Below are 25,907 nucleotides of genomic sequence, written 5' to 3' on the forward strand. Positions count from 1 at the left end.
GCAATTTAACTCGTTTATGCAAATAAAGATAACGATGTTAAAGCTATTGCGAATCTGACTAAACTGTATGATAATCTGACAAAGTAATGTTGACTGACATATTAAAATGCTAATTGTAGATGCAGCTGCAGTTGAGATCTTTAATAGGGATCTGTTTGCTGGCGATGTGTGGACTCAGCTGCAATGCGGCTCGCATACTGTTTATGGGTCCATTTCCAGCTCCAAGTCACTGGATGTGGCTGGAGCACTTTCAGCGCGATCTGCTGAAGCGTGGACATCATGTGACCAGTGTAAACAATCATCCTACTAAAACACCACATGAGAATCTAACTGAAATCATAATTAGTCCGTCATTTGATATACCCAAGCACTGTGAGTAAATGCTATAAATGAAATCATTTTCGTTGCTTTAACTAATCTATCGATGGGTGCTCCTTTAGTTCCCAAGAAGAACATCTTCAACATGCAGTTTGCCAGCGACTTTCAGAATTTGCAAATGTGGTGGCAAATTGGGCTGATGACGACAGAACATGCGCTGCAGGATGCGCAGTTGAAACGTCTCATCGACAGCAAGGACGAGCACTTTGATCTGGTTATTTTGGAGCAGTTCTTCCATGAGGCGTTCCTCATGTTTGGCAAGAAATTTGCGTGTCCTGTGGCGACCATTGGCACCATGGGCTATGCGGATAATATGGATCATGCCATGGGCTTGGTGACACCTTGGTCATTCATACCTCACTTGTTGCTGTCACACACGGATCAGATGACGTTCTCGCAGCGTGTTTACAACACATATCTATCGCTATACGATGCCATTATGCGGCGTTGGTATTATCTGCCCAAAATGCAGCAACTGGCCGAGAAATATTTCGGAAATGTCATCAACGGTGCTTTGCCGCATGTCCATGACTTGGAGCGCAACATTTCGCTGATGCTGATCAACAGTCATCGCAGCGTGGACTTGCCGCGTCCCAGCATGCCAGGTCTTATCAATGTGGGCGGAGCGCATATTCAGACAGCAAAAAAGTTGCCAACGGACATGCAAAACTTTCTGGATAATGCCACACATGGCGTGGTTTACTTCAGCTTGGGTTCGTACATGAAAAGCACGGATATGCCGCCCGAGAAGACGGCCCAGATACTGCAGGCTTTTGGCAAACTGAAGCAGAAGGTGTTGTGGAAATATGAAAATGCTTCGATTGGTCAATTGCCCTCGAATGTAATGATAAGCAAGTGGATGCCACAGAATGACATCCTGGCACATCCGAATGTAAAACTCTTCATTACCCACGGCGGCATCTTTGGCACTCAGGAAGGCATCTACTGGGGTGTGCCAATGTTGTGCATTCCGCTGTACGGAGATCAGCATAGGAATACCATTAAGTCAGTGCGTGAGGGTTACGCTCGTTCCTTGGTCTTCTCCAAGTTTACTGTGGACGAAATGGTGCAAAACATCGAGACTCTCATCTATGAGCCGCAATACAAACGCAGCGCGCTGGAGGTTTCCCAGCGTTTCCGTGACAATGCGATACATCCGTTGGATGAGGCCAGTTTCTGGATCGAATATATCATCAGACATCGCGGAGCGAGACACCTGAAATCGCAGGGAGCCTTTATGCCACTTTATCAGTATTTGCTACTCGACGTCTTGGGCTGCGCATTGTTGGCTCTGCTTTTGACGGTTTATCTGCCCTGGCGCATGTTGCGGAAGGTTCATAAAATGTGGACAGCAAATGCAGCCACTGCCCAGGCCCAAAGAGCCAAGAAGCAATTGTAAATAGTCTTCCAAATTATAATGTTGTCTTAGTTATTAGTATGTTGTATTTGCAACAAATATAAGGTGATATAATTTTAGAAAAGTAAGAAATGCGTTTTAATGTGGGATGGTAATATTTTTAAGATATGGTTGTAAATTTAAATCTAGTAAATTTTGACATTTTAAATGATATTTTAAGGTTCAAGGTAGTCCGTGCTTCTCTATGCATATTTTCATTTCCATGCTTTATTTTATAACGACATTCTTAGATAATTTAGATCAAATTTAGCACAGCTGCCGTCTAAGATAATATTCATTGCCTACTTTTGGGCTGCCTCAAAAATTGTTTGATAATGGAATGGAAAATAAATAAGAATGTGTTGCAGACTTTCGGGTGACTTAATTTAATACATTCATGCCTTAGCCCATCAATGAAATTTCACTTAACGGCCACGTTATATTGAAGTTTAAAGTTCACATAAGTTCTGCTGTTTAAAATAATGTTTAATTCACATTCTCTGCATTTCTTGTTATTCCCAGTTAAACTATAAACTAAAAAACTATTGCTTGCTAACAACGATGAACTTATAACATTAGAATTATAGAATAGTTCCTCTGTCGATAGAGTGTCTTCTCTATTTTAAAGCATTTGTGGCTACCTCAACACGTGAAGGCGGCTGCCATTTGCTGTTGTTGCCCAGTTTTATCTAGTATATATTTATTTTCCATGAATAATTTATGTCCCAATTAATTAAATCGAAATAGGCAAATAGAAAAACTTGAAAAGTGAAAAAATACAAATAAATATTAAAATCACATGGCATATTTTGTGCTGAGTGTTTTGCCTGTTGGCTGTTGGCTGTTGGCTGGCAACAATCACGAACTGGCAGACACAATTCAAAGATCATAAAACGCCCACACAATGCACGTTCTTTCGTTGGCCAAAGTCTGTGTAGCGAATTGTCGCTTAGCATATTGAAAATCTATAGACAGCACTACGTATGCTGTCTATCAATGGCAGAACAAAAGTGGCCGACAATCAAGAGGCGTGTTAGCCAACTGGCTAAAGGGCTGATTGTCGAGGCAGATATTTAAAAACTACTGTTGAAAATTGGGAATAGAAAGTCATGGTGAGCCTAATATTATATTATTTAAGTTGTCCTCAATACCGCAACAAATTTGGTTTGGTTTTCACTTGAAGTTACTTCAAAATTTGCTCTGAATTGTGTCCTTGAAAGTGCATGAAGTGGAAAGTTTTTTGGGGTTAATTGTCATATTGTCTTTAAAGATCTTGCAAGCTCACTCTCTGACCGTTGTGTATCAGTCTTTTGGTTGGTACGAGACTTTCTCTGCTTCATCCGAGCTCCATTCGACAATCTATCAATCATTTCAATAGCTATTTGTATTCAGATTATTCGCCATGCTCTCAGACATATTATAATTTATTGTTTAGACATAGTACTGATCTAGTCATGTGATATAACTGATTCTACAAGTTTCGCTTCCGTCTGCCAACATCATCTCTGTTTTTCTCTACATGTCTTGAGCTGCTGCTCTTCCATTTATTCCTCATTTGGACCATTCACAAAATTCGCATTGTCGCCTGGTTTATGTCACATGCATCGCATACTTTCACTGTGCGGTCACCTTGTGAAGGTTCAAGTGCGTCTCCATTGTTAATAACCAACGCTGTTGCTGCTGAGGTGGCTGTGGTTACTGTTGTTGTTGTTGTTGCTGTTACGATCAGTCAGTCAGTTATATGTCTGATGCCCTGTACCCGTTCGTACCGGTTGAGCCAAGTGGTGAAGAAAAAAAAGAGACTGTACGCATATTTGGCGCATCTTTTGTTATTGTTATTGTTTTAATTTGATGCCTCTTATGTTGTTCGATAATAAATTGAAATTTTAATGATACATATATTAATTGACCTCTTTGATGTCTCTTGGCTGCCGCCGCCAATGCAAATAGATGTAAAGTGGGGGCCCTACATACAACAAAATAAACAACACTTGACTGACTTTTCGGAGGCAACTTTGTATGTATGTGTTTTTTCTTCTTCTTTTTGTTATTTGCATTTTTTTGAATTTTTGTGTTAGGTTAACGGTACTTAATCACCTGTTATTTTATAAGGTAAATGTCGTGCATTTTTGCGTTAAATATCATTAAAATAAGATTTGAATTTCTTTACGTAATTAAGAAACCAAAACCGGACCTATACCTAAGCTCACATATCAGTGCGATCGAGTACTACGAACTTGGGGCCCCCTTTAGAGAAGACAGACACCACTCATCGAGAGTTCCGAGTGTGAGATGAGTGATGGAATTAGTGCCTGGCACGCGAAATCGAAATAGAATACTTTATGGGCCACTTCACAGTTACGAAGAATTGGACACAAAATCAAAAATCCAAAAAAAAAAAAACATATCAAATAAACGAAAAATAAAAAAGAACCGCCATCAAGTTCAAATTATATAATCAGAGGCGCCAAGCCAACTATAAGTGGAAACCGGCTTTATGATTCTAGCCAAAAATTTACATAAAACTATGACGAAGCTATGACTTTTTTAGCACTCGCCGTAAAAGCGAATGCAATAAAAGATGTTTGAAGGATTTTTTGGAGTGCGAAAGATCAGACAAATTGACATCTGTAAAAGCTGACGCGACGTTGCTGCTGCTGACCGAGAGGTGAGAGACGCCTTCACACATCCGTATTGAAAATTAGCAAGTACGCCAAAAATATTAATTTATGGCATTTCGTATTGCAGTCGAATTATTTGCGTCGATGAATTTGAAATTAAAACAAGTCACATGAGCCCAATAAAATCGAAAATCGAAAAGACAACAACAAAAAAAAAACAAAATACCGCAAAGCCAATAACAAAAAACAAATGACAAACCAAACCAACAACTTTTGTGTATTTCTTCTTAAGACTGTCGCTTTTTTTTCTACTACCAAATCTGTGCTTGGGTTCCTGCTGCCGCTAATGTCGCGAGTTGGCCAAAAACAGAGAAAAAAGACCGTCAAAAGTCAAATGAAGACGACGATAGTTGAGAGCACGTGATGCGATGCCACAGCTCATGGTTGATATTTATTTCAGTCTTTTTTTTCCTACTCATTTTGTTAAATATTTCGTGTTTTTTTTTTTTAATATTTTAATAAATGTTTATGCATTTTGTTGTTGGTACGTGGTTGTAACTATGTACGTCTTTGTAATTAAGCGAGTGGCAGAAATGCTCATTTAAATGTAATTTGAAATCTTTTTTTTTTCCTCGCTATTTTTTTTTTTAGTTTGTTTTGTTTTTTGGTCAGCTGAGGTGACAAATTAAAGCCCCGGCAAGGTCATGTGAGGGGCGTCCATTAGCCATGAAGCTAAAGCCAAGCCAAGACGAGTCGAGCCGAGCCAAGTCAAGAGGCAGGCGCCTGACTCTTCGACTCTTCATTGTACAACTTGTGGCATTTTGTGTGTCGTTTTAAACAGTTTGTTTATTTGCCTGCGCTTCGATTGGAAAGTTAAGGCTTTTGTGTTGTGCATTTGTTGTTGTTGATTTCTGATTTCGACTGCGGTTGTGTTTGTATGTGGATTGTGGATTGTGGATTACCGATTTCCACTATTGCAAATGATGCAAAACATAATGTGAACATAATGCGCTGCCATTATGCAAATCAAACAACGCATCGTAAATACGTTGACCTGCATTAACACAAAATACTTAATTTTTGTTATCAAAATGTATGCGATTGTATATCAATAATAACTTTATTGGGCTTGCAGAAATATCGCCAAAATAGCATTCAGTTCATATTAGGCTATATATGAAATGTAATAACACATATATATTCGTGATTGTTATATATATACGATTATTACTATCAATAGAGGTGACCTCAATCCGAGTTTTGACATATATTTATCCTGACGATAAAATTATTATTATTATTATTTTGTTGAAATAACGAATACATCATCCAGATGAGCCAGAGCCATTAATGTCTTCAGACTTGAAGCTAAAATACTTTTGAACTGGTAAATTATCTATTTCTATCTCTAATACAATACAACAAATTCGTTGGTTGCTTTCAATAGAGCTAAAATAATATGTTTCTAAATTACTCTGTCAATTTAAGTAATTTTCATCATACTAAGCAGATTCACACCCTCGCATTTAATGGTATTAAGCAAAATGAAAAATAATAATTGACTTGAAAGGTGTGCAATGTTGCACCTCTTTTCGTTGCTAGAAAATTGAATTGAAGAAACATTTTAATGAGATTTCAACAGCGCACATAAAATTCTTTTATTTAATCAACGTTTCAAATGATACTTTTCGTCGGCTTAACAATTATTCATTTTCTGCTTAAATTTCCTTATTTAAAATCAAACTATGTCAATGCTATTTTTGCAACTTTTTTATTATGCATAACATTTATTTTGTTTTCTATATTTATAAGACATTCTCTGTGCTTATCTTAGCTTATTTAAATATGCAATTTGAATTAATTGAGTGGCTTCCAAGTTGATTTCTAAGTGCGAATACAGACTTGTTTGTTGATTCAATTAGATGAGCTGATTCTTTATGATAATTTTGATGGCAAAAGTAAACGAAGCGGGTGTGAAGGGCTTCCAGACTCAGATCAGATTTGATGCTGTAATCGATGAGGTGAAGTCCGGTGTAACGCACATTTTGTAAACCACAAAAACGCGTGAACACAACTCTAAATGATTTTGGCTGATTTTAATTAGCAACCACATCATTTTGGGATTTTATGGCGTTTCTAAGTTGACAATTGCGATGGCATCTCTGCAATTGATGAGACACCTGCCGCCCCTTATTGGCCCAACGAATTAGCGTTCGCATACTAAGCGAAATGTTTGAGATGCATATTAACAATGACTATGGGCGTACTTTCAACAACTCTTCACTTTACCACACATCACACAAGCTCAACTCTCTAGCTTTCCCATTGTCCCCACTGTCGGCCCGGCTTGTCTGCACCTTGGGGATGCCCATCAAAAAGATTTAGATGTTATTCACAATCTGAATTCAAATTCATGCAACGCCCACCAGCAAGCCCCGCAGACGCTATTAACTGAACTGAACCGAAAAAAAAGTAGGGGAAAAAAAAAATAACGAAGCATAGTAGATTGAAGTATGCATTGCCCAACAGCGGCGAGACCTTTGCTAGAGCTTACATCACACAGCAGGAGTCGTTGGCAGACCCAAGACCCAGTCCAATTCAGTTGTGTTATTTTTGTTGCTTTTTTTTGTTGTTTTTGGAGAGGAGAGACTTCAGCTCCCAGCTTCAGTCGAATAACTTGTTTGCAGCGATGCCTCGCGTCGCGTCTCGACGATGCTTCGACAGCAATAAATATTTGCCTCTTCACTCAGGTTATTTTTTTTTTCTTCAGCTTTTCGGCGATGTGTTGTTTTTTTTTTCTTGTGCAAATTACAAAAATAATAATAAGCGACACAAAGCGCGTGACTCCTTTCACAAGGCACAAAAGCCGAGCTGCACACAAAAGGTGTTAAAAATATATATTGTAGAGACGTGTATCAGATTATATGCAATATATACGCATATGGTAGATATCGGATGGAAAATGTGCCAACAATGCGGCTTAAATGACTTCAAATTGGCCGAAATTGTCTGACCGCAAAAGTGAGTCTGCTGCCATGTGAATATCTGTGAATTGGCCTGATTTTGCTTTCGTTTGGCCCGCATGCTGTGTTGTCGAGTGTACGGCAACGGCAGCTCAGCTCATCATTTTTACTTTCTCCCACAGCGCACACACACATACAAGTGTTGGGTGCACTTTTGAGTGTGTGCGTGAGAGTTGGCGCTGAGCCGGCAAAAAGCTTTTTTGTTGTTGTTGTTGTTGTTTTTCTTGTGGTTTTGGTTTTTGTTGCTCGCTCAATCGTCGTCGATCGTCGTCGTCATAGCGTCGTCAATCGTCATAGCCATCGTCGTCGCCGTCGTCTACCGGTTTATGTGTTTTGTGTGTTTGAAGCTTACAGCGGATCCGTTTTGGTGCTGTGCTTTGCCTTTTAAGCCCGACCACCAGCGCTCCCAGCTTTCAGATACGTTTTTGCTGCGCCAGCGTGCAATTGTTCGCTCGTCGTTGGCTCCGTTGTTGGCTCCCGGCTCTGACAACGTTTCTTTGTGTGGTATAAACAACACCAAAACAACCAGCTCTGACTTCAATCGACTTTAAAGAAAATAAAAGTTGTGCATACGTTAAACGGTTTTTTCTGCGGTATCGGTTAACAGTTCACTCGGCGCGTTCGCAAAGAGCTTAACGAGTGGTGAAGGAGATTGCCAACTGTTCAACTCAACTCAACATAACTCAGTCGATTCGTTTGTGGCCAAAATAGGCTCGTTATCGTCTTGGTTCTCAATTCAATGTTGTGCTTTTTATCGCCTGCGTTATGCTAATTACCGAAAGGATTCAAATCGTTGCGTACATTATCGGTTACAATCTCTTTGGCAAGACGACATCTAACGTTCTTTGATTTCCAATCCAATCAAATCAAATCGTAATACAAAATCCAAATTATCCTCAGCGCAAAAAGTGTTATAATCAACAACAACAACAAATAAAAAAATCATTCACACGAAACGCACACAACAAAAAATAGAAATATTTATTTTATCAATTTGTAAACGTGCCAAATATTATTTAATAACCCTAATCTATTTATTCTGATTAACAACGAGCTAATAAGTTTTAACTATAAATTATTAAGTCGTAATTTTAAATACAAACAACACACTCAAAAGCCAACGCGTCGTCGCGTATATATCTAACTAGAAATAATAATCAACACACACAAAAAGAGAGATAGAGAGAGACACACAAGGAGAGACGCCTAGAGTTTGCTTCAAAATGAACAAGCAACGACTTCTACTTAGTTTAATATTATGGTGAGTCTAAATTTGAATATTTTATTTGTGTGCAGAGTGCAAGTGATACAACCTTTGATCCGAAGTCAACAACATAACAACTTCCTCAGCAAGTTCTGACTTCAACCAAGTTATTTCCTAATCTCGTTTATCATAGTAATTGAATACTTTGTGACTGCAGCTCAACACCAATTTATTCGGCTTGTTATGTTGAATTCATTGTTTGCTATAATCGCATACTTCGAGTGAAGATCAAGTGGAACATTTGTCTTTTGCAATCGCTGTTTGAAATTCGAGCCCAACATTGGCATTCCTTTTGGCAGCAGCTTCAGTTATCTTCAATGGAAACTGCACTGTGGACTGATTTACCTTGTGTGGCATTCCATGGCTTTAACAATTCAGTGAGAAGTGAGCGAGTGTGAGTGCAAGCCCACAAAATGCTAAACACTGGCGCAAATCTTGTTCTGGCCTTGTTTTCAGTTGCGTCGTCAAGTTCGTTGCCTAAGTCTTTCGTTTTGCTCCTACGCAAATGCTCCAATTATGCTAGCCAGACGATTTTGCGTATAATTTCGCATGCCAAACTATTTAACGCACATCTGTGCACCGGCTGAGCCTTGACAAAGTCAATAAACAAATGTCAAACGTTGGTTGCTTTGTTGTTGCTTTTTCGGCTGTAAAAACACTCGACGAAACTTTTAGCAAGAATTCTACGGCATCACGCCGAAGTAAGTGACTTAAGTGTGTCAACTAGACAATGTCAGTGGCGTCGCAGTCGTCGTCGCAGTCGCCGTCGCTGTCGACGTCGCAGTTGGCAGCACTACTTGTGCTTAATTTGCCAGCGCATTAAAGTTGCTTGGCTGCATTCTGAGAGCGATTGGATGACTAAGCCAAAGAAGTTACAGCCACAAAACTACAGCTGGCCTGGCCTGGCCTGGCTTGGCACGGTCGGCCAAGGCTGCCAACCCTTCCCCTCTCCCCTCTTGGCAGCAGTGTTGCCTATTTATTTACCCACTTGGTGGATATCTATTTATCAGTGAGGTGTATCGCTTGCATAATAACCATAACCATGCAAATTGATCATCGATTTGCATAGATATAACTCTGATTAACGGCCAGTTGCGAAAAAGAAAACTTTCCAAAACTCTGACATCGGACTGTAAATTGGAGTTCACATCCTCAACTGTATATGGGGATCGATATAAAAACGGGGGAGCTGTTAATTAAATGTAGGCCGAAGATCTATAAATTAGCTGTAATCTGTGCGCGAAATTATGTAAAGCAAGGCAGCGAAATTATGTCAATGTGGTTTTTTGTCCGTTAACATTAACACAAAAAAAAATGAGGAGAAAAAGGCACCAACAACAACAACAACCACAACAAAAACAGAAAGAAAACAAAAGTGAAATAAAAAATCAAGTCATGATTAGGTAATCGTTCCAAAAACCACCTGGCACGACACACAAACATCAATAAGCTCAAGCACAAGTACAACAACTACAACTACAACAATATCCACATCAACATAAACCTCAAAAACTAAATGAAAAAAAGGTCTTTCGTTGTTAACAACTTTTTCTCTTTCTCGCGACTCGAGGGCCATCTTCATGTGAATGCGTGAAGCGAGATACGAAACGAAAGTGAAACTTTTTTCTTTCCTCGCATTATGAAGATGCTCGAAATTGATTTTAGAGCTGCAAACAAATTTGATAGCTGCAAAATTAACATAGCCATTAACACTCGCTTGCAGCACAGAAGCCAAGCGCATTAATATGAATACATTTTGAGATTGGCTTTGTCATAATGCAAATTCTAATGCTTAGCATAATTATACAGTCTGTCAAGGACCATGCCGCAAAGGGGAAGTTGCTGAGTTTGAGTCTGATAAGCGTTTGATCTGATGTTAAGTCTACGGAACTACGCTTCCGTAGGCACGTCTACAACATCAGCGAGAAATGTGGAAAAAAAATATGATTAATGATGATCTTTGCTATGACTATTTCAAATTCCATATGAAAATGCCGAGACATCAGCAGCAGCAGCAAATGAAACGCACTTGAAACTGAGACTGAGATTGAGATTGAGCCTGACAAATGTGCGTGTAAGGTCAATTATAAATGCGATGAGGAATTCAAGCTATAAAAACCAATTATATCACAATGATATTTTAATTTGTACATACACACAGCCGAAAGAAGGCCTAAAATAAATGAGCAGCTTGAACAATTTTTAATTAGTTTCTCAAATGACACAGATCTGATGATGAAATGTTCGTATGAAATATGTTTATGAATCCAGTTTAAGTATTTTCGTATGCAAGCAGACACAACAGAACTGCATAACAAACAAACAAACCAAATAAAAAAAGCCAGTCAGATTAATCGTAGCGAGTAGTAGAAGAATTCCATTGGATTTATGTTGAGATTATATCATTTGCTTGTCGACAGCATTAAGCAGCGCTTGTTGCAATTTATAATCTATCTTTGGCATGTCTTCCTGAGTCTTCAGCTGTCATTTTGCTATATCTTAGATAATACTGAATTGAATTCCAAATGTATTCATTCATTAGCAAAAACAAAAACAATCATCGAATGCCAATGGACGATAGGCATGCGCCTCTATAACAAATAAAACCCGAAATAACCGATTAAATTAAAGCAAGAACTGCTTAAAAATCAATTTGCCATACGAATAAATAAGTAATTAACCGAATGAAGCGGGCGAGTTCAAGGTTAAATACCTAAACCTTATTTCTAGAAAAGAAGTTGCGGGGTTTGCGTTATCTTTTGAAAGTGACTCGAAAAAGATATAAAACTGGAGGAGCAGGGCAGCTTTGTAGCTCAGTCTTTATTTATGTTGTTGTTTCTTTTGTTGTTGTTGTTGTTGTTTGATAATTATACTTGGTAATTTAATTTGCAGCTTTGCTCGTTTTTCGATCGTCATCCATTTATCATTTTTGTGACTCGTTTTTGTTATGTGCTTTCTGATAGATGCGGTTTGTATTTCTACTTAATGTCTGTGGTAATTAATCTTCGTTTCGTTTCGTTTTCTTGTTGCCATTTGAGAATTTGCGAGCCTTTTGTTTGACTGCTTTGTTGAAAGGTTGAATGCACTTTGCATAGGCGACCAGAGTGAAATAAAAAAAAAACTGGAAAACTTGCAAGTAAATGGGAAAACTTTTTGGCATCCCGAATGCGTTTCCTGGTGCAAAGTGAAAGGCGAGACACATATGTTGATATGTATATAAATACATACACATATGTGCAGTAGCTGACCCTGAGCAGAGATCTTTAGAGTAGCATATATGGGTAAATAAATCAAGAAGCCAACACGTTCGTTGCCTAAGTCTTTCGTTTAAAAAGTTCGCAACCAGTTTGCCAAGTCAATCGTACGCAGAATATATGTTATTATCGTTCGATTCAATGCAAAAAAAAAGCAAAAAAACAGAAATAAATAAAAACAAACACATTGATAAATGTGCATATAGATCTACCTCTTGTCTGACCAGTATTCAGTCAACGAGTTAACCCAAATAGCACAATATATGCAGCCCAACAACAACAGCAACAACAAGAGTAACAGTAACTGTAACTGAAACAGGCCGCAGTGTGTTGACGCCCCAAAACATTGTCTTGCACCGTGTTGTGTTGCGCTGTGTTCAACCGTGTTCGATGCTGATCTCTCGCTACATGCAGTTTAGAGTGTTTGCATGGCACTTGGACTGGGTCTCTGACACAATCAGCCACCCGACAAAATACTACGAGCAACTCAAAAACCAAAAAAAAAAAACAGAAATAAACCACCGAAATTTTATCGAGATACAAAAATCTTGTTTCGCCCAACTGGCAACTGGTTTATTTGGGTTAAAAAGAAATTTAACAGCCAGCCGCGAAACAACTGATGCGACTTTGCCGCGAGAGGGAAACAGCGAACGCTGCGAGCGAGTGAGATGGGAGTAAAGATAACGGTACCAGGCATCTGTAAAGACGAAAGTGAAATTTTTTCGCTGTTTAGTAAAACAAAACAGAAACAACAAACGAAATAAACACAAAATATGGCAGCAACAGCATCGGCTTCGGCATCGGCATCGACATCGGCAGCAACAGCAGCGACAAAGACGTAATCAACTTCAGGATGAAGTGGCCCCCCCAACAGGCTTGACTGGGCATTTTTTTTTTTGGTTGTTTTTGGTTATTTTTTCCCCCTCTTCTGGTGTGCGGTTGTTAAACAACAGGCAACGGCAAATGGTGGCAAAGGTTTGCCTAGCTCTTCATGCGGCGAGTTGATTTTTTTTCTGCGCCTCATTTTTTTTATTTCTATTTTTATTAATTTCTGTATTTCTTTGCGTCGATTTTGTAGTGGTGCTTTGTGGGTTTTGGCAGCCGATGCAGAGAGGCTTCCGTCATTTCTACGCCAAGCAAAGCAAAGCCAACCAACCACCTTGGACTGTCGTTTCTTTTTCATTTTACAAAACTGTCGACTGAAGATGCCAGGCTGCGGGAAGTGCAATCGCTTTGACTTGCGGTCTTAAGTGGAATTTTGTCATATTTACTTAGTGTTTTTTTTGCTTTTTGCGCGTAAATTAAGAGTTTTCAAATGGTTGAACAAAGGTGACAAGATATACTAAGAAATTGAGCAGAGTGCAAAAAAAACAACTAATGAAGCTCGGCTTAATTCTTTAATCTTGTTGTTCACCGAGTTCATAGAACTTTATGCTGTTTATTGTTTTTAAATGAGATTCTCAAGGCAGACAAGCCGCTAGCTAAATTTCTTTAAAATTAATTATTGATTTCTACTTAAAAGTCAATTGCAAACATCGCAATTCCTTTCTTTAGAATTGTTGAATATTTTTTGTGCTTCTGTCTACAAAACAAGTATTCAAATTCTTCTAATTGTTGATTATTTAATTAACAGCAATATTAATAGCTGGATTAGTCTGCACACAAAAAAATTTATTTATGACCGCAATTAATAATAAAAGTGTCAAAGTGATTATAATTTATATATAGCATATATAATATGTTTCTTTGTAGAAAGCTGAGCTTAATTATTATAATCTAGCATCAGTCGATTTGTTGTTAGCAGCTCTCTTTTCACTTTTTTTGCGCTGAAATTTACCTAAATTGCTGCCGGCTGAGGCTTAAGTTTTCACAAAAGGTGCGTCAACAATTTTTTAGAGACCATTTATCCGTTCGCTGTTGAGCGATTATTAAGTATTTAAAGTTGTCACTTGAAATATGCCAAACTTTTTTGTTTGGGGCAGCATTTTGAATGGTGCTGCTGCTGCGCCTGCCACTCGAGTGGTGCCAAAGATGGAGCCCAAACGGCAATTGCACAATCAAATTGCTGAAGAGGCACACAACGACACGACAACGACCTTGATGCCACAAATATTCAACATCCATGTTAAATGAGAAACGAAACGTTTGGCATATTAAGCATACTCATATCTATCGAATCATATAAGAAATATGCGTGGCATTAGCATGCAGCTGAGTGCTCGATTGGGCCAGAAAAATAACAGAAACAGGCCAACAAAGTGGACGAACCAAGTTGAGAAGAGCGAACGAGCGATCGTTGGCTACCAATATCAAGTTGTATGCACTTTCGCAATGAAAACGAAAGTTACGCCCCGCATACGAGTTTCATACATACTCGTATACGAGTTTCTTGTCGATATAGCATTGCGCGTGACTCTGCCAACATTTACACTTTCTGGCCATATATTACGAGTATATACAAACATATATCGCACAGAGAATTATGATCTTCACGCCTGTTTGGTTTGCTTTGCATACGTTCACCATTACTGGCAAACTGGCAACATTGCAATGTCTTGGCAATGTAACAAATATTTTGAAGCCACTCAAATTGCATCATTTGCTTTCGATAATAATAATGATGTTAACCCGCATGCAGGCCACTGTCATCGCATCTGCACTTGAAACTCTGCTTTAATTGTGGCTGTTTTGGCCAAGTTGCTGCGTTTCCTTAGAAGCCAAGTCACAAGACCATAAACAGTGTCAGTTGCATCTGCACCTATTGTTGTTGTTATTGTTGTTGTTGTTGCGTAAGAAACTCACTTGTAACACAAAACAATAAAGTAATAACAGCAACAGTCATGAAAAGAGTCTTGTGACTCGCTTTAACTGTTTCTCTGTTTCTTTTATGCTTTTGAAGAAAACATGTTTGTCATGTGGTTGTTGTTTGTTGGCCGCAATGTGCATCTGTATGTGTGTGTATGTGTGAATGTGTTGGTGGTAGGAAATCATGTGCAAAGTCATATGACGTTGAGGCTACGTGCTTTTGAGTAATTGCAGCGAGTCAACGATGTCAATGAGAGAGTGTATGCCATGGGTGTGCACAACAAGTTGCTGTTGCCGTTGCTGTGGCTGTGGCTGTCGCTGTGGCTGATGCAAGCGCATGCCTGCATATTTGGCCAGACAGCATTTGTTGTTGATAATGAAAAAAGCAAAAACCAAAAACACAAAGCAACAAAATGATGACGCCTGATAGTTAGCTAGCTAGCTAGTTTGTTAGCCTGGCTGCATGCTATGCATGCTCCTCCATCATCAACAACTGCAACTGCTGCAACTGCGACTCGCAAACAATTCGCATGACTAATGCACATACCAAGCAAACACACAACTCACTCACAGACCCAGACAGTCAGAGTGGGTGCTGCTTCCGCCAACACCAAATTGCCGCATATGTTATTTTACGAATTTCCCTAAATACCAAAAGGGTTTCCCCATAGACGGAAGTATAGCTGCAGAGATGAGTCATCATCAGGATGATTTGCTTCTGAATTGTTTGTTTGTCAACGTAAATATATTATATGTGTTGTTGACAAATAAAGTATCAATTTCTGATAACGTCCTTATGATATGAGTATGAGGTTTGGCCTGAAAGAGTTTTCCCTAAAATCTGTTGTTATAGTACTTTCTATTACTTTATAAATTTAAAATCTCAAAACTAATTTCTAATTAAACTTGTGTGCCAAATTCTGCATTGAATATCTTTAATGCTTCCTCATGGAGAAATTCCTCTCTGCACACTTAACTTACAATCTCAACACTTCACTTAATTGTTTATGTTTTTTTACTATGTGGCATTGCTGCATTTATGACTGTTTCTGTTGTTGCCACTGTAACCCATTTTTACGCATTTGAAAAAGTGTAGGTCACGCCCTTAAAATGGTTTGTAAGGGTTTTTTGTGTGTGTGTGGAATTTTTGCGTAGTTTTACGCCTAGTTGATTGTTGTTAAAAAGTATCGTTGCCGTTTGTTATTTGTTAGTGTTATTTGTTATTGTTGCTCTGTTGCTGTTGCATGATTTGCCAACTGGCGCCAAGTTTGTTGCCTAAGTCTTTTGTGTATGTATGGATGGGAATTGCGCAAAAGGTTCGGCAAGCATGCGCTTAACCGTGCAGGGGAAACGAATGGAGAACTGTTAGCTGTTGAATGGGCTTGCAGACAGCGGCGACGATATGGAAGTTCCGTTGTTCCTTATGCAATTGCTCATAAATTGTAGTCAGTCGACAATTGGCAACAAAATCGTGAGTGCTTCGTTGTGGATGTGGATGGAAGTGGATGGAAATGATTGAAGTGGCAGCAGCAGCAGCAGCAGCAGCTACTGAACTATCAACACTTGCAAATGAAGCATAAAAATAAGCATGTGATGTGCTTGTTTTTTATTATTATCATTTAATTAATGATTTATGCAAATTGCTAACATAATTGGCCACACAATCGCGAGATTGCACAACATTTTTATTAATAATGCAATTAGTCGTGCTATATTATTAACTCAATCTAAACAAATGATGATGCTACTAACTCTCCATCTCCATCTCTATTTGTCTTTGTTTATGTAATTGACTCGCATTGCAATTAATATCACTTTGGTTTGAGCTGCTCATAGCAGCCCGGCACGCGTTCAATCTGAACAAACTATTATATATATACTATGTATATAGTGAATTCACACAAATATGAGCTCAAGTATTTGGCGGTGTAATCTTCTCTGAAGGTGGCAGAAGCTGAATCAGTTGACTTGTTTAACTCGTTACATGTGCCATTTGGTATTTAAGACTCTCTCACGTGTTTTATAATTGCCAAGCAACTGAGCGACTGACTGACTGACTAACTGAGGCAATGAGAGGCTGAACTTTGCAAAATGCAAAAAATAAATAAAAAAAAAATAAAGTATGCAAATGCCGACTGACTGGAATTGAAATATAAATATTATTGCAAGATAAAAACCATTATACATACATGCTTATTATCTATATTAATTTAAGAACTGTGCAATATGTCAGTGTTTTTATAACATTTGTCACATCATTAAATCCACCCGAAAAAAAACAAAACATTGAACTGAGTTCACTTGTCTCCACCACGTGATGCCACCCATCACTTATCTGAAGTCGTATCACAATTCTCTGCAAAAACACATTTCAATTAAAATGTTTAAATATATACAAATGAATCCGGTTACATGATTTAGCGATCAATTCGAATATTTTAAATTTTTATGGTGCATAAAAAGTGAATATATAATGCACATTAAAAGTCGATTGTAGTTCAAAATAAGTTCAGCCGCTTGCTCCGGCTACGCGTGTCGGCGATGTTGAAATTCTAATCCGCTCCCCATAAAACTTAATTATTGCTCGCTCACTTATTACTAATATTGATAACTTTGCCGTTGATTGCAAAACGAAATGAATACAACAAATCAAAAATGAAAAAATAAAAACTTTCGTTTTCTGTTAGCATTTATTTTATGGCTGGCGCTTGATTTATTTAATTATCAAACAAATTGTGCTCACAATTTATACAACAAGTCGATCGATGTCATAAGCTCCTCGATCGGGCGAATTGTGTTAAATAACGCATACGCCGCGTGTGATGCGCATTTCTATTTGTGGCATTAACACAGCTGTTTTTGCTGCTTTTCTTTATTTGTTGTTCGTTGTTTTTTTCTGTCGTTATCGTCGTAGTTGTCGTTGTCGTTGCTGCAGTTGATTGGTGCCATCAAAGTCAGGTGTGACACAGTTTTTGGCATTCGCCTTACAATGAATGCCGCGTGCGACACACTTTAATTCCCGATTCCCCCGCTTCTCTTAAGAAAAACAAAAAAAAACTATAAACAAACAAATGTAAATTGGCCAACTGCTGCTCACTCACATGACTCTCTGTCTGTTTGATTGTCTCTCTGGGTAGCTTTCGCTTTCAGGTAAATGCGACGTGACTGCCGCAACGTTGTTATCCATTTTGCCTGTTCATGTTCTGCGCGAATGCGGCATAAAAACATATATGTATACATGTGTACATATGTTTAAAAAGTAAATAAAGAAATAAATAAATAAAATGTATTTCGTGCGCGCTGCAGCATTTTGTGGCATTTGCCGACTGGCCAATTGCATGGTTGTGGAATTGCCTCAACCTGACGTACAAATTGCCCCAAAGCAAAATATACTAGTATACGTAGCAAATTGTTCAATACTCACATTTCTTTCGGCAAGAATTGTTTAGTGAATACCTGCAACAACAAGCAACAACAACAACAACAATAACAACAAAACCTGTTGAAATGCCAATTGCAATTAGCGATAGTTACGCGAGCGAGCGAGGAGGCGCATCAATAATCTTAGAAATGCTAGTTGATTCATACTGAACGATAACAAGCACAACCAGTTCATCACGAAAATTCCCAGAAATATTCAAATTTCTGAAATGTTTAGAACGTAGATAAACCGTATATTATTTAAATAATCAAGTATTATTGTTTTTAGCAATTTAAGCATTTAAAAAAATGAAATACGATTATTTGGCGTAATTATTTCGAGTGCTGCAAAACAAAAGACTTAGGAAACAAACTGGCTCGACTGTATAAACACTTCATAATCAACAAGGCGCTTAGCTCAAAGAAACCAACCTTGAATAAATACCACAAAAAAACAAATAAAATATACAGAAGACGAAAAAAAAAGCAGAAATATAAATCTAATTAAAGTGCACGAAATTGTGTTGTGAGGAAAAACCAGAAAAGCAAGCACAAATCGCATACAATAATTATAACAAAAAGACTACTAATTATATAGAGGCGCGTATTGAAGTGGTAAACGTCATAATCCATGCGCTCTCATGATCCACTCATGACTACAATTCGCTTTATTCAAATTCGATTGCGAGTCGAGGAAGTGCGTCATTTAACCATAGCTAAGCATATTAATGGGTCTCATTAGGCGTATCGATTGACAGCTATCTCTATCTCTGTAGATCTCTCTCTCTCTCTGTCGGCTTGTTGAACACCCACAATAAGTTGCAATTGTTGCACAATTTAACGCATAAATGCTTGCTCAAGCGTGTCAAATGGCCAAATTGAAGTTTGTCATAACAAAAGATACCACACGAAAAAAAAAAGAAGAAATAACAACAAGAGCTTTAAGACTTATTAATGTCAAAGACAACAAAAGAAACCTCATCACGTGAGCTAGCCAAACTCCATTCAGAAGAACATAATGATACATACGACAGCAACAATAACATTAACAATAACAACAACCGCAATAACAACAACAACAGCCGTAATAATAAGCCACTCTGTCAGCCAGTCAATCGACAAGCCTTTTGGGGGGCAGTCGAACACTCGAATACAGTCTGAAATTGAACCTCGTCATTGTTCATAATTTGAAATTGATTAGTTTGGAGACGCCAGTTTCATATCCGGTTGGTTTAAGATACTTAAAGCTCAACTTATTCACTTCATGCATGCTGCGCGCCTCTAATTAGCTATGTGAAAATCGCAGCACAATTAAAAGCTGGAAAATGCCCGCCTAGCGACATGAATGCATCACAAAATGAAAGTAGGCGGAAATTATAAGAACGTGTGCTGAGTTTGGGGAAAATCTTTTGAACAAAAACAAGGTGGATGGACATTTTAGATAAAAGTGGGGAAAATACCAAAAATATAATTCATACTGAAATTTTTGTAAAAACGTTGGTGTAATAACGAATTACAATAAATTCTCTAACTTAGCCGCACCTAAAATTAAAATGCCGATTAAAACAATCTATATAAGATTGTACATTTAATTAAGTTGTTTACATTTTTAATGGACGTCGGAATCAGTTTTATAGATTATTTCTTTATAAATATATAAACTACTCTACAACTATTCAGAAATTTAACTAATATTTATACTTTTCTTTGTCTCTTCCAGGTGCCTTTGCGCTCCCAACTTCTCGCTACGCATACCTGAGGACCTCGAGAACAGCGCCATCAATGCGCTGCGCTCGGAACGCGCTCGCTCTGTGACGCCCTGCGGTCAGGGTGAGGCCAGCGCTGTGGATGACTACGATGTGTGCCCGCCGAGCAAATACCGTCAGCCGACAGCCGAGTGCAACAATGTGTCGCATCGCAAGTGGGGTGCCCGCGGTGATGTCTTCCAGCGTCTGCTGCAGGCCGACTATGCCGATGGCGTTAGTCAGCCACGCACCTCGAGCGGCACCCACGCTCTGCCCGATGCGGAGCTGGTGATTGAGCAGCTGCAGCGCCATCTGGAGAGCGAATTGCGTCACGATCACATCACTGCCATGTTGCCCGCCTGGGGACAGTTGTTGGCCAACGATCTGTACGAGGTTGGACAGCTGCCCATCAGCGGCAAGTGCTGCCAGCGTGAGGCGAATGTCAAGGATCCCAGCGAATTGCAGCAATGCTTTGTGCGTGCTGGTCCCGATTGTAAGGAGTACAAGCGCTCCGCTCCAGGCTACGACAACGAAGTTTGCCAGAAACGTAAGTGAGATTTATTTGACTAGTAAATAATAATATTTTATTAGCAATTAACTATTGTGGATACTAAGTAGAACTTAAAGCTCAATAAGATTTGCCCCTATTCCATAGTGGAATTAAAAAGCAAAAAATTCAATTTTATTCATTTACGGCACATACATTAAATATGAGGTACTTATTTAATTGGTGCATTCAGTTTTTCTAATTCGAATTAAATGGAACCCATTCATTTGTTTGATGGCTGTGTTACAGCTTTTGAATATCGCTGAGCAACGAAATATACCACGACAAAACAGCTGCTCTCTTATCGAATAATTTATCGATATGCTGCGCTTTGTATCGATATCTTAACCAATTTGCATACGATGAAATTAGTGTTGATCAACGATCAATTGAAAATTTTCCTATTGAGCAAATTTGCATATCGCATTAGTTGAATTTCTGCAATGAACATAGAAAAATACCTTAGTCATTTTAAGCTTAATAGCGAGACAAGCTTTAAAATGTAATAATAGTGCAATTTGTTAATATAATTTATGTGTTATACTGTGCCATATATATCTGGTGCTAATCCATTCCATATTTTTCACAGATGTGCGCGAACAGATGAACGTGGGCTCCGCCTACATTGATGGCTCCGGTTTGTATGGCGGCACACGCCATGAGTTTGATCAGCTTCGCACATATTTGAGTGGCGGTGTAAAGGTTGAGTCGTGCCGTTATTGTCAGGTGGCTGGTGCCACGGGTGCACTGCATCGTGCCCTGCTGCAGCAGCACAACAACATTGGTGAGCAGTTGGCGCACATTAATCCCGAGTGGTCCGAGGAGGATGTCTTTTTGGAGGCTAGACGCATCATTACTGCCACTATTCAGCACATCACCTACAACGAATTCTTGCCATTGGTGCTGGGCCAGGAGACGACAGCCAAGGAGGGCCTAAGACTAACCGCCGAGAAGCATTCGACCAACTATTCCAGCTCCATTCGTGCTGGCATCTACAATGAGTTCGCTACCAGCGCCATGCCCGCCTTCTGGACAATGTATCCACCGGAGATGCTCGCCCAAAAGAGCTCTGCTCACGAACTGCTCTCAATTGCCGCACTCCAGAAGTCTTTGGTGCCTAGCCAGAAGAATTCCGAAGGCTGGTCCGAGCTGGCGTTGGCCGTTCATCGAGGCCGTGATCATGGTATTGCCTCCTATGTGCATGCCTTGGACATTTGCGACCGTCGGTTTGGCCAAAGTGGCGCAACTAATGTGACCTTTGATAATCTCGCCCAACTGACAAAAATTCCCGAAGAGCATGTGACCAATTTGCGTGACATCTACCAGTAAGTTAGCAACTAAATTGCCAAGTGAAATTCTTGAGCTAATCTTTTGTTATCTTCTAGGAACGCTGAGGACATTGATTTGCTGGTCGGCGCTTTAATGGAGGATCCTGTTGTGGGTGCTGTGTTTGGTCCCACTATCAGCTGTCTGTTGACCCAGCAGTTTGAGCTGCTCAAGCAAACTGACCGCTTCTGGTATGAGAATGAGATTCCACCCTCCTCCTTCAGTCTCGACCAACTGAAGAGCATTCGCCAGACGACGCTTTCCGGACTGCTCTGCGGATCCAACCAAGTGGAGACTGCTCAGTCCAAGGCCTTCATACGCGAGGACAACTATCTGTAAGTTGTCTATAATAATCTTTTCGGTGCAATCTTACCAACCGCTTGCCTTATTTAGCAACTCTGTTTTGGACTGCGCCCAGCTGCCTAAGTTTGATCTGCGCCCCTGGCAAATTAATAGCGAAGAGGAGATTCACTTGGAACACGTCGAAGTCGAGCCTGATACCAAGGAGGCTATCAAGGAACTGAGCCCCGAGCTGATTGAAGCTGCCGTTGAGCGTGCAAAGCAGGAACTCGAGGAGCGCAAACGTTTTGAATACGAGGTGTGGCGTGCACGTAAGTATAAATTCCCCAATTCTCTCTAGCACTTCCTCTAAATATGTCTGTATTCTTTTGCAGAGGGTGGTATTAGCGCCCGCTCTCCTGATGGCACCGCCGCCTCCTTCAGCAAGGCCAATGTTGCCGCCTTAAGTCTGGCTAATTCCTCGTTGATCTTCGAGCTGGCTTCCAATGAGATTGTCAAGTCTCTGAACAGCATCACACGTCGCAAGCGTCAGATCTTTAATCCCAATCAGAACGCCTTTAATCGCAACGAATTGACAGATACGCTGCAAACCGTGGACATTAGCTCTTTGATTGGTGGCACTCAGCAACCATTGGAAACATGCCCAGAACCCTCTCAGCAGTGTGATACCAACACGCCTTTCCGTACACTTTCCGGCCGTTGCAACAATCTGCGCAATCCCAACTGGGGTAAATCACTGACCACTTTCTCTCGTCTGCTGCCAGCACAATACGAGGATGGCATCTCTGCTCCTCGTGTGACTGGTGTTACTGGAACACCACTGCCAAATCCACGTACCATCTCCACAACCATTCATCCGGATATTTCCAATTTGCACACACGCTACTCTCTCATGGTCATGCAGTTCGCCCAGTTTGTGGATCACGATCTAACACTGACGCCAATTCACAAAGGTTTCCACGAGTCTATCCCCAGCTGTCGTCGTTGCAACTCTCGCCAGACTGTGCACCCTGAATGCAATCCCTTCCCCGTGCCCACAGGTGATTTCTTCTACCCCGAAGTCAATGTTACCAGTGGTGAACGGTTGTGCTTCCCATCGATGAGATCGCTGCCTGGCCAACAGACATTGGGTCCCCGTGATCAAGTGAATCAGAACACTCATTTCCTGGATGCCTCTATGATCTACGGTGAGGACGTTTGCCTGGGTAATAAGCTGCGTGGTTTCTCTGGCCGTTTGAACAGCACTGTGCATCCCATTCGCGGCAAGGAACTGCTGCCTCAGACTGCCACACATCCCGAGTGCAAATCACGTAACGGACTCTGCTTCTATGCTGGTGATGATCGTGCTTCCGAGCAGCCAGGTCTTACTGCCATCCACACCAACTTCTTGCGTGAACACAATCGTCTGGTCGAGGGTCTGCGTGGCGTTAATCCCCACTGGAATGGCGAGCAATTGTATCATCATGCACGTCGTATTGTCAGCGCCCAGGTGCAACACACTGTCTTCAATGAGTTCCTGCCCCGTATTCTCAGCTGGAATGCCGTCAATCTGTATGGCTTGAAGCTGTTGCCTCAGGGCTACTACAAGGACTACAATCCATCCTGCAGTCCCATTGTGTTCAATGAGTTTGCTGCTGCCGCTTTCCGTATTGGTCACTCGCTTCTCCGTCCACACATTCCTCGCCTCAGCGTTCAACACCAGCCTGTGGATCCTCCACTGCTGCTCCGTGATGGCTTCTTCCGCATGGATGCTCTGTTGCAGCCCGGCATTGTCGATGAAATTCTGCGTGGTCTCGTTGCCACTCCCATGGAGACTTTGGATCAGTTCATTACTGGAGAAGTGACAAACCATTTGTTTGAGGATCGCAAGATTCCTTTCTCTGGCATCGATTTGATTGCTCTCAACATTCAGCGTGGTAAGTTGACTAATATTATTTTCGTCTAGAATAAATTTGTAATCGAACTCTTTTATTTTCAGCTCGTGATCATGGTATTCCTTCGTACAATAACTATCGTGCTCTCTGCAACCTGAAGCGTGCAACCACCTGGAGCGATCTGAGCCGCGAAATTCCCACCGAAGTCATCAACCGTTTCCAGAAGGTTTACGCTAGCGTGGATGACATTGATCTATTCCCTGGTGCCATGACAGAGCGCCCACTGCAAGGTGGTCTTGTTGGTCCAACTCTCGCTTGCATCATTGGAATTCAGTTCCGTCAACTGCGCAAGTGCGATCGCTTCTGGTATGAGAACCAGAATCCCGAAGTCAAGTTTACCGAGGCTCAGCTGGCTGAGATTCGCAAGGTCACACTGGCGAAGATTGTGTGCGAGAATCTAGAACAACCCGGCGACATGCAGCGTGCCGCCTTTGACTTGCCAAGCAACTTCCTGTAAGTCTAAGATGATAATTTTAAATCTCTTCTGATTCCACTAATCGCCTTTTTTATTTGCTTGATAGGAATCCACGTGTGCCCTGCCAGTCCATGCCTCAGATCGACTTGAATGCTTGGCGCGAGAATGTTCAGGGATGCCAGATCGGTAGCCGCAATGTGCGCGTTGGCGAATCTGCTTTCCCATCACCATGCACCAGCTGTGTCTGCTCCGCCGAAGGCGTAAGTACTCCAATGATTATATGTCAGCTGATCTCAACTAATTCGATTCCTTCATCTTAATAGGCCCAATGTGCTTCGCTGCGTATCACCGACTGCGGTCAACTGATCCGCCAGTGGCCCAAGGAGGCTATTCTCCGTGATGAGGTATGCAACTCACAGTGCGGCATCTATTTGACTGGCCAGCAGGCTACAGGATTCAGTCCCCAGCAACGACAGGGTCATGCCCAGTCACGTGTCACCCGGTCTCGCAATCAGAATCTGTTCAAGTTCCCCGACTTGACACCGTTCATTGCATCCTTGTAAACCGCAAAAGAGATGAAAGAGAAAGCAGGCTTTCGTATCGTAAACACAATGTTGTAAATAACTTGTACGTTCTTTACATTAGTTTTCTACTTATTTTGTTCGCTTACCTGAAGACTAATTCAATGCATCTAAAACTATTCGAAACAAAAACACAGGATACACGATATGATCCCCTCCCAGAATCAAAAAGTCCTCGTTCTTGTTTGGACTATACTCAAAATTATGATGTAATGCGATCGTTAGTTAAGCGACAACTTATTACTTAATTAGCATTTTTATCGATATTTGTATTGTATGTAATGTATTTTTTTACTTAAACCATATAAATGTACAATAAATAAATGTCAATTATATGTACCTAATAATAAATAAATAAATATACTGAAAATCAAAATGCATTATTTTTAATAATTTGGTTTTTAGCTACTGATCCTACAAATTCTTAAGGAAAATTTGTCAAAAATCAAAAAATCCGCCGTATCTTGGCCATTTGCAGGACGATTAGGATGTCCTTTGGCACATAGATAGTGCTTATAAATTGAAACTGATTGATGTGACAAAAAGGACGAATATCCTTCAGATAGCTAAGTTACAAGGACTTTTTTGTAAACAGAAAATAGCGCATATCTCAGCCGTATCCTGTCTGATCCTTGCGATCCTTATGTCAATCGAAAACTATTGATGAGACCTAACATCCTTGCAAAAATCATTCAAATCGTCCCTGCGGTTCTCGAGTTATCCTGGAATTTATGCTTTTGGTCTGTTTTCCTTGGCCCTCAGACTGAAAATTTACAAGTTTTGGATTCTTAGATGACCCTATATTTTTTTTGATACCGATCGATAGAATTAGAGTATAGGATTCGATTACATATAGTCCCGATGAAATCCGACACGATTTACGGAAGATATATCCTTT

At 40.2% G+C, this 25,907-nt stretch overlaps 2 protein-coding genes across 2 annotated transcripts in view; both read left to right on the forward strand.

The window, feature by feature from the left end:
* Nucleotides 1–1,857, forward strand: part of LOC132798295 (UDP-glucosyltransferase 2) — a 41,355-nt gene extending 39,498 nt beyond the window's left edge. Inside the window, exons 3-4 of the mRNA XM_060810108.1 lie at nt 120–372; nt 441–1,857. Of these exons, the coding sequence (XP_060666091.1) occupies nt 120–372; nt 441–1,777 (1,590 nt within the window). The 3' untranslated portion in view covers nt 1,778–1,857. The remainder of the gene's footprint in view (nt 1–119; nt 373–440) is intronic.
* A 5,985-nt stretch (nt 1,858–7,842) lies between these two features.
* Nucleotides 7,843–25,364, forward strand: LOC132798293 (peroxidasin homolog pxn-2). The gene is made up of 9 exons (XM_060810103.1): nt 7,843–8,679; nt 19,882–20,453; nt 21,043–21,778; nt 21,839–22,114; nt 22,173–22,390; nt 22,454–23,995; nt 24,058–24,466; nt 24,535–24,688; nt 24,752–25,364. The coding sequence occupies exons 1-9, from the start codon at nt 8,642–8,644 to the stop codon at nt 24,989–24,991; spliced, it is 4,185 nt and encodes a 1,394-aa protein (XP_060666086.1). The 5' UTR covers nt 7,843–8,641; the 3' UTR covers nt 24,992–25,364.
* The last annotated feature ends 543 nt before the right edge of the window (nt 25,365–25,907 follow it).

The sequence above is a fragment of the Drosophila nasuta genome, chromosome 2L (genome assembly GCF_023558535.2).
Source record: "Drosophila nasuta strain 15112-1781.00 chromosome 2L, ASM2355853v1, whole genome shotgun sequence".
Taxonomy (NCBI): domain Eukaryota; kingdom Metazoa; phylum Arthropoda; class Insecta; order Diptera; family Drosophilidae; genus Drosophila; species Drosophila nasuta.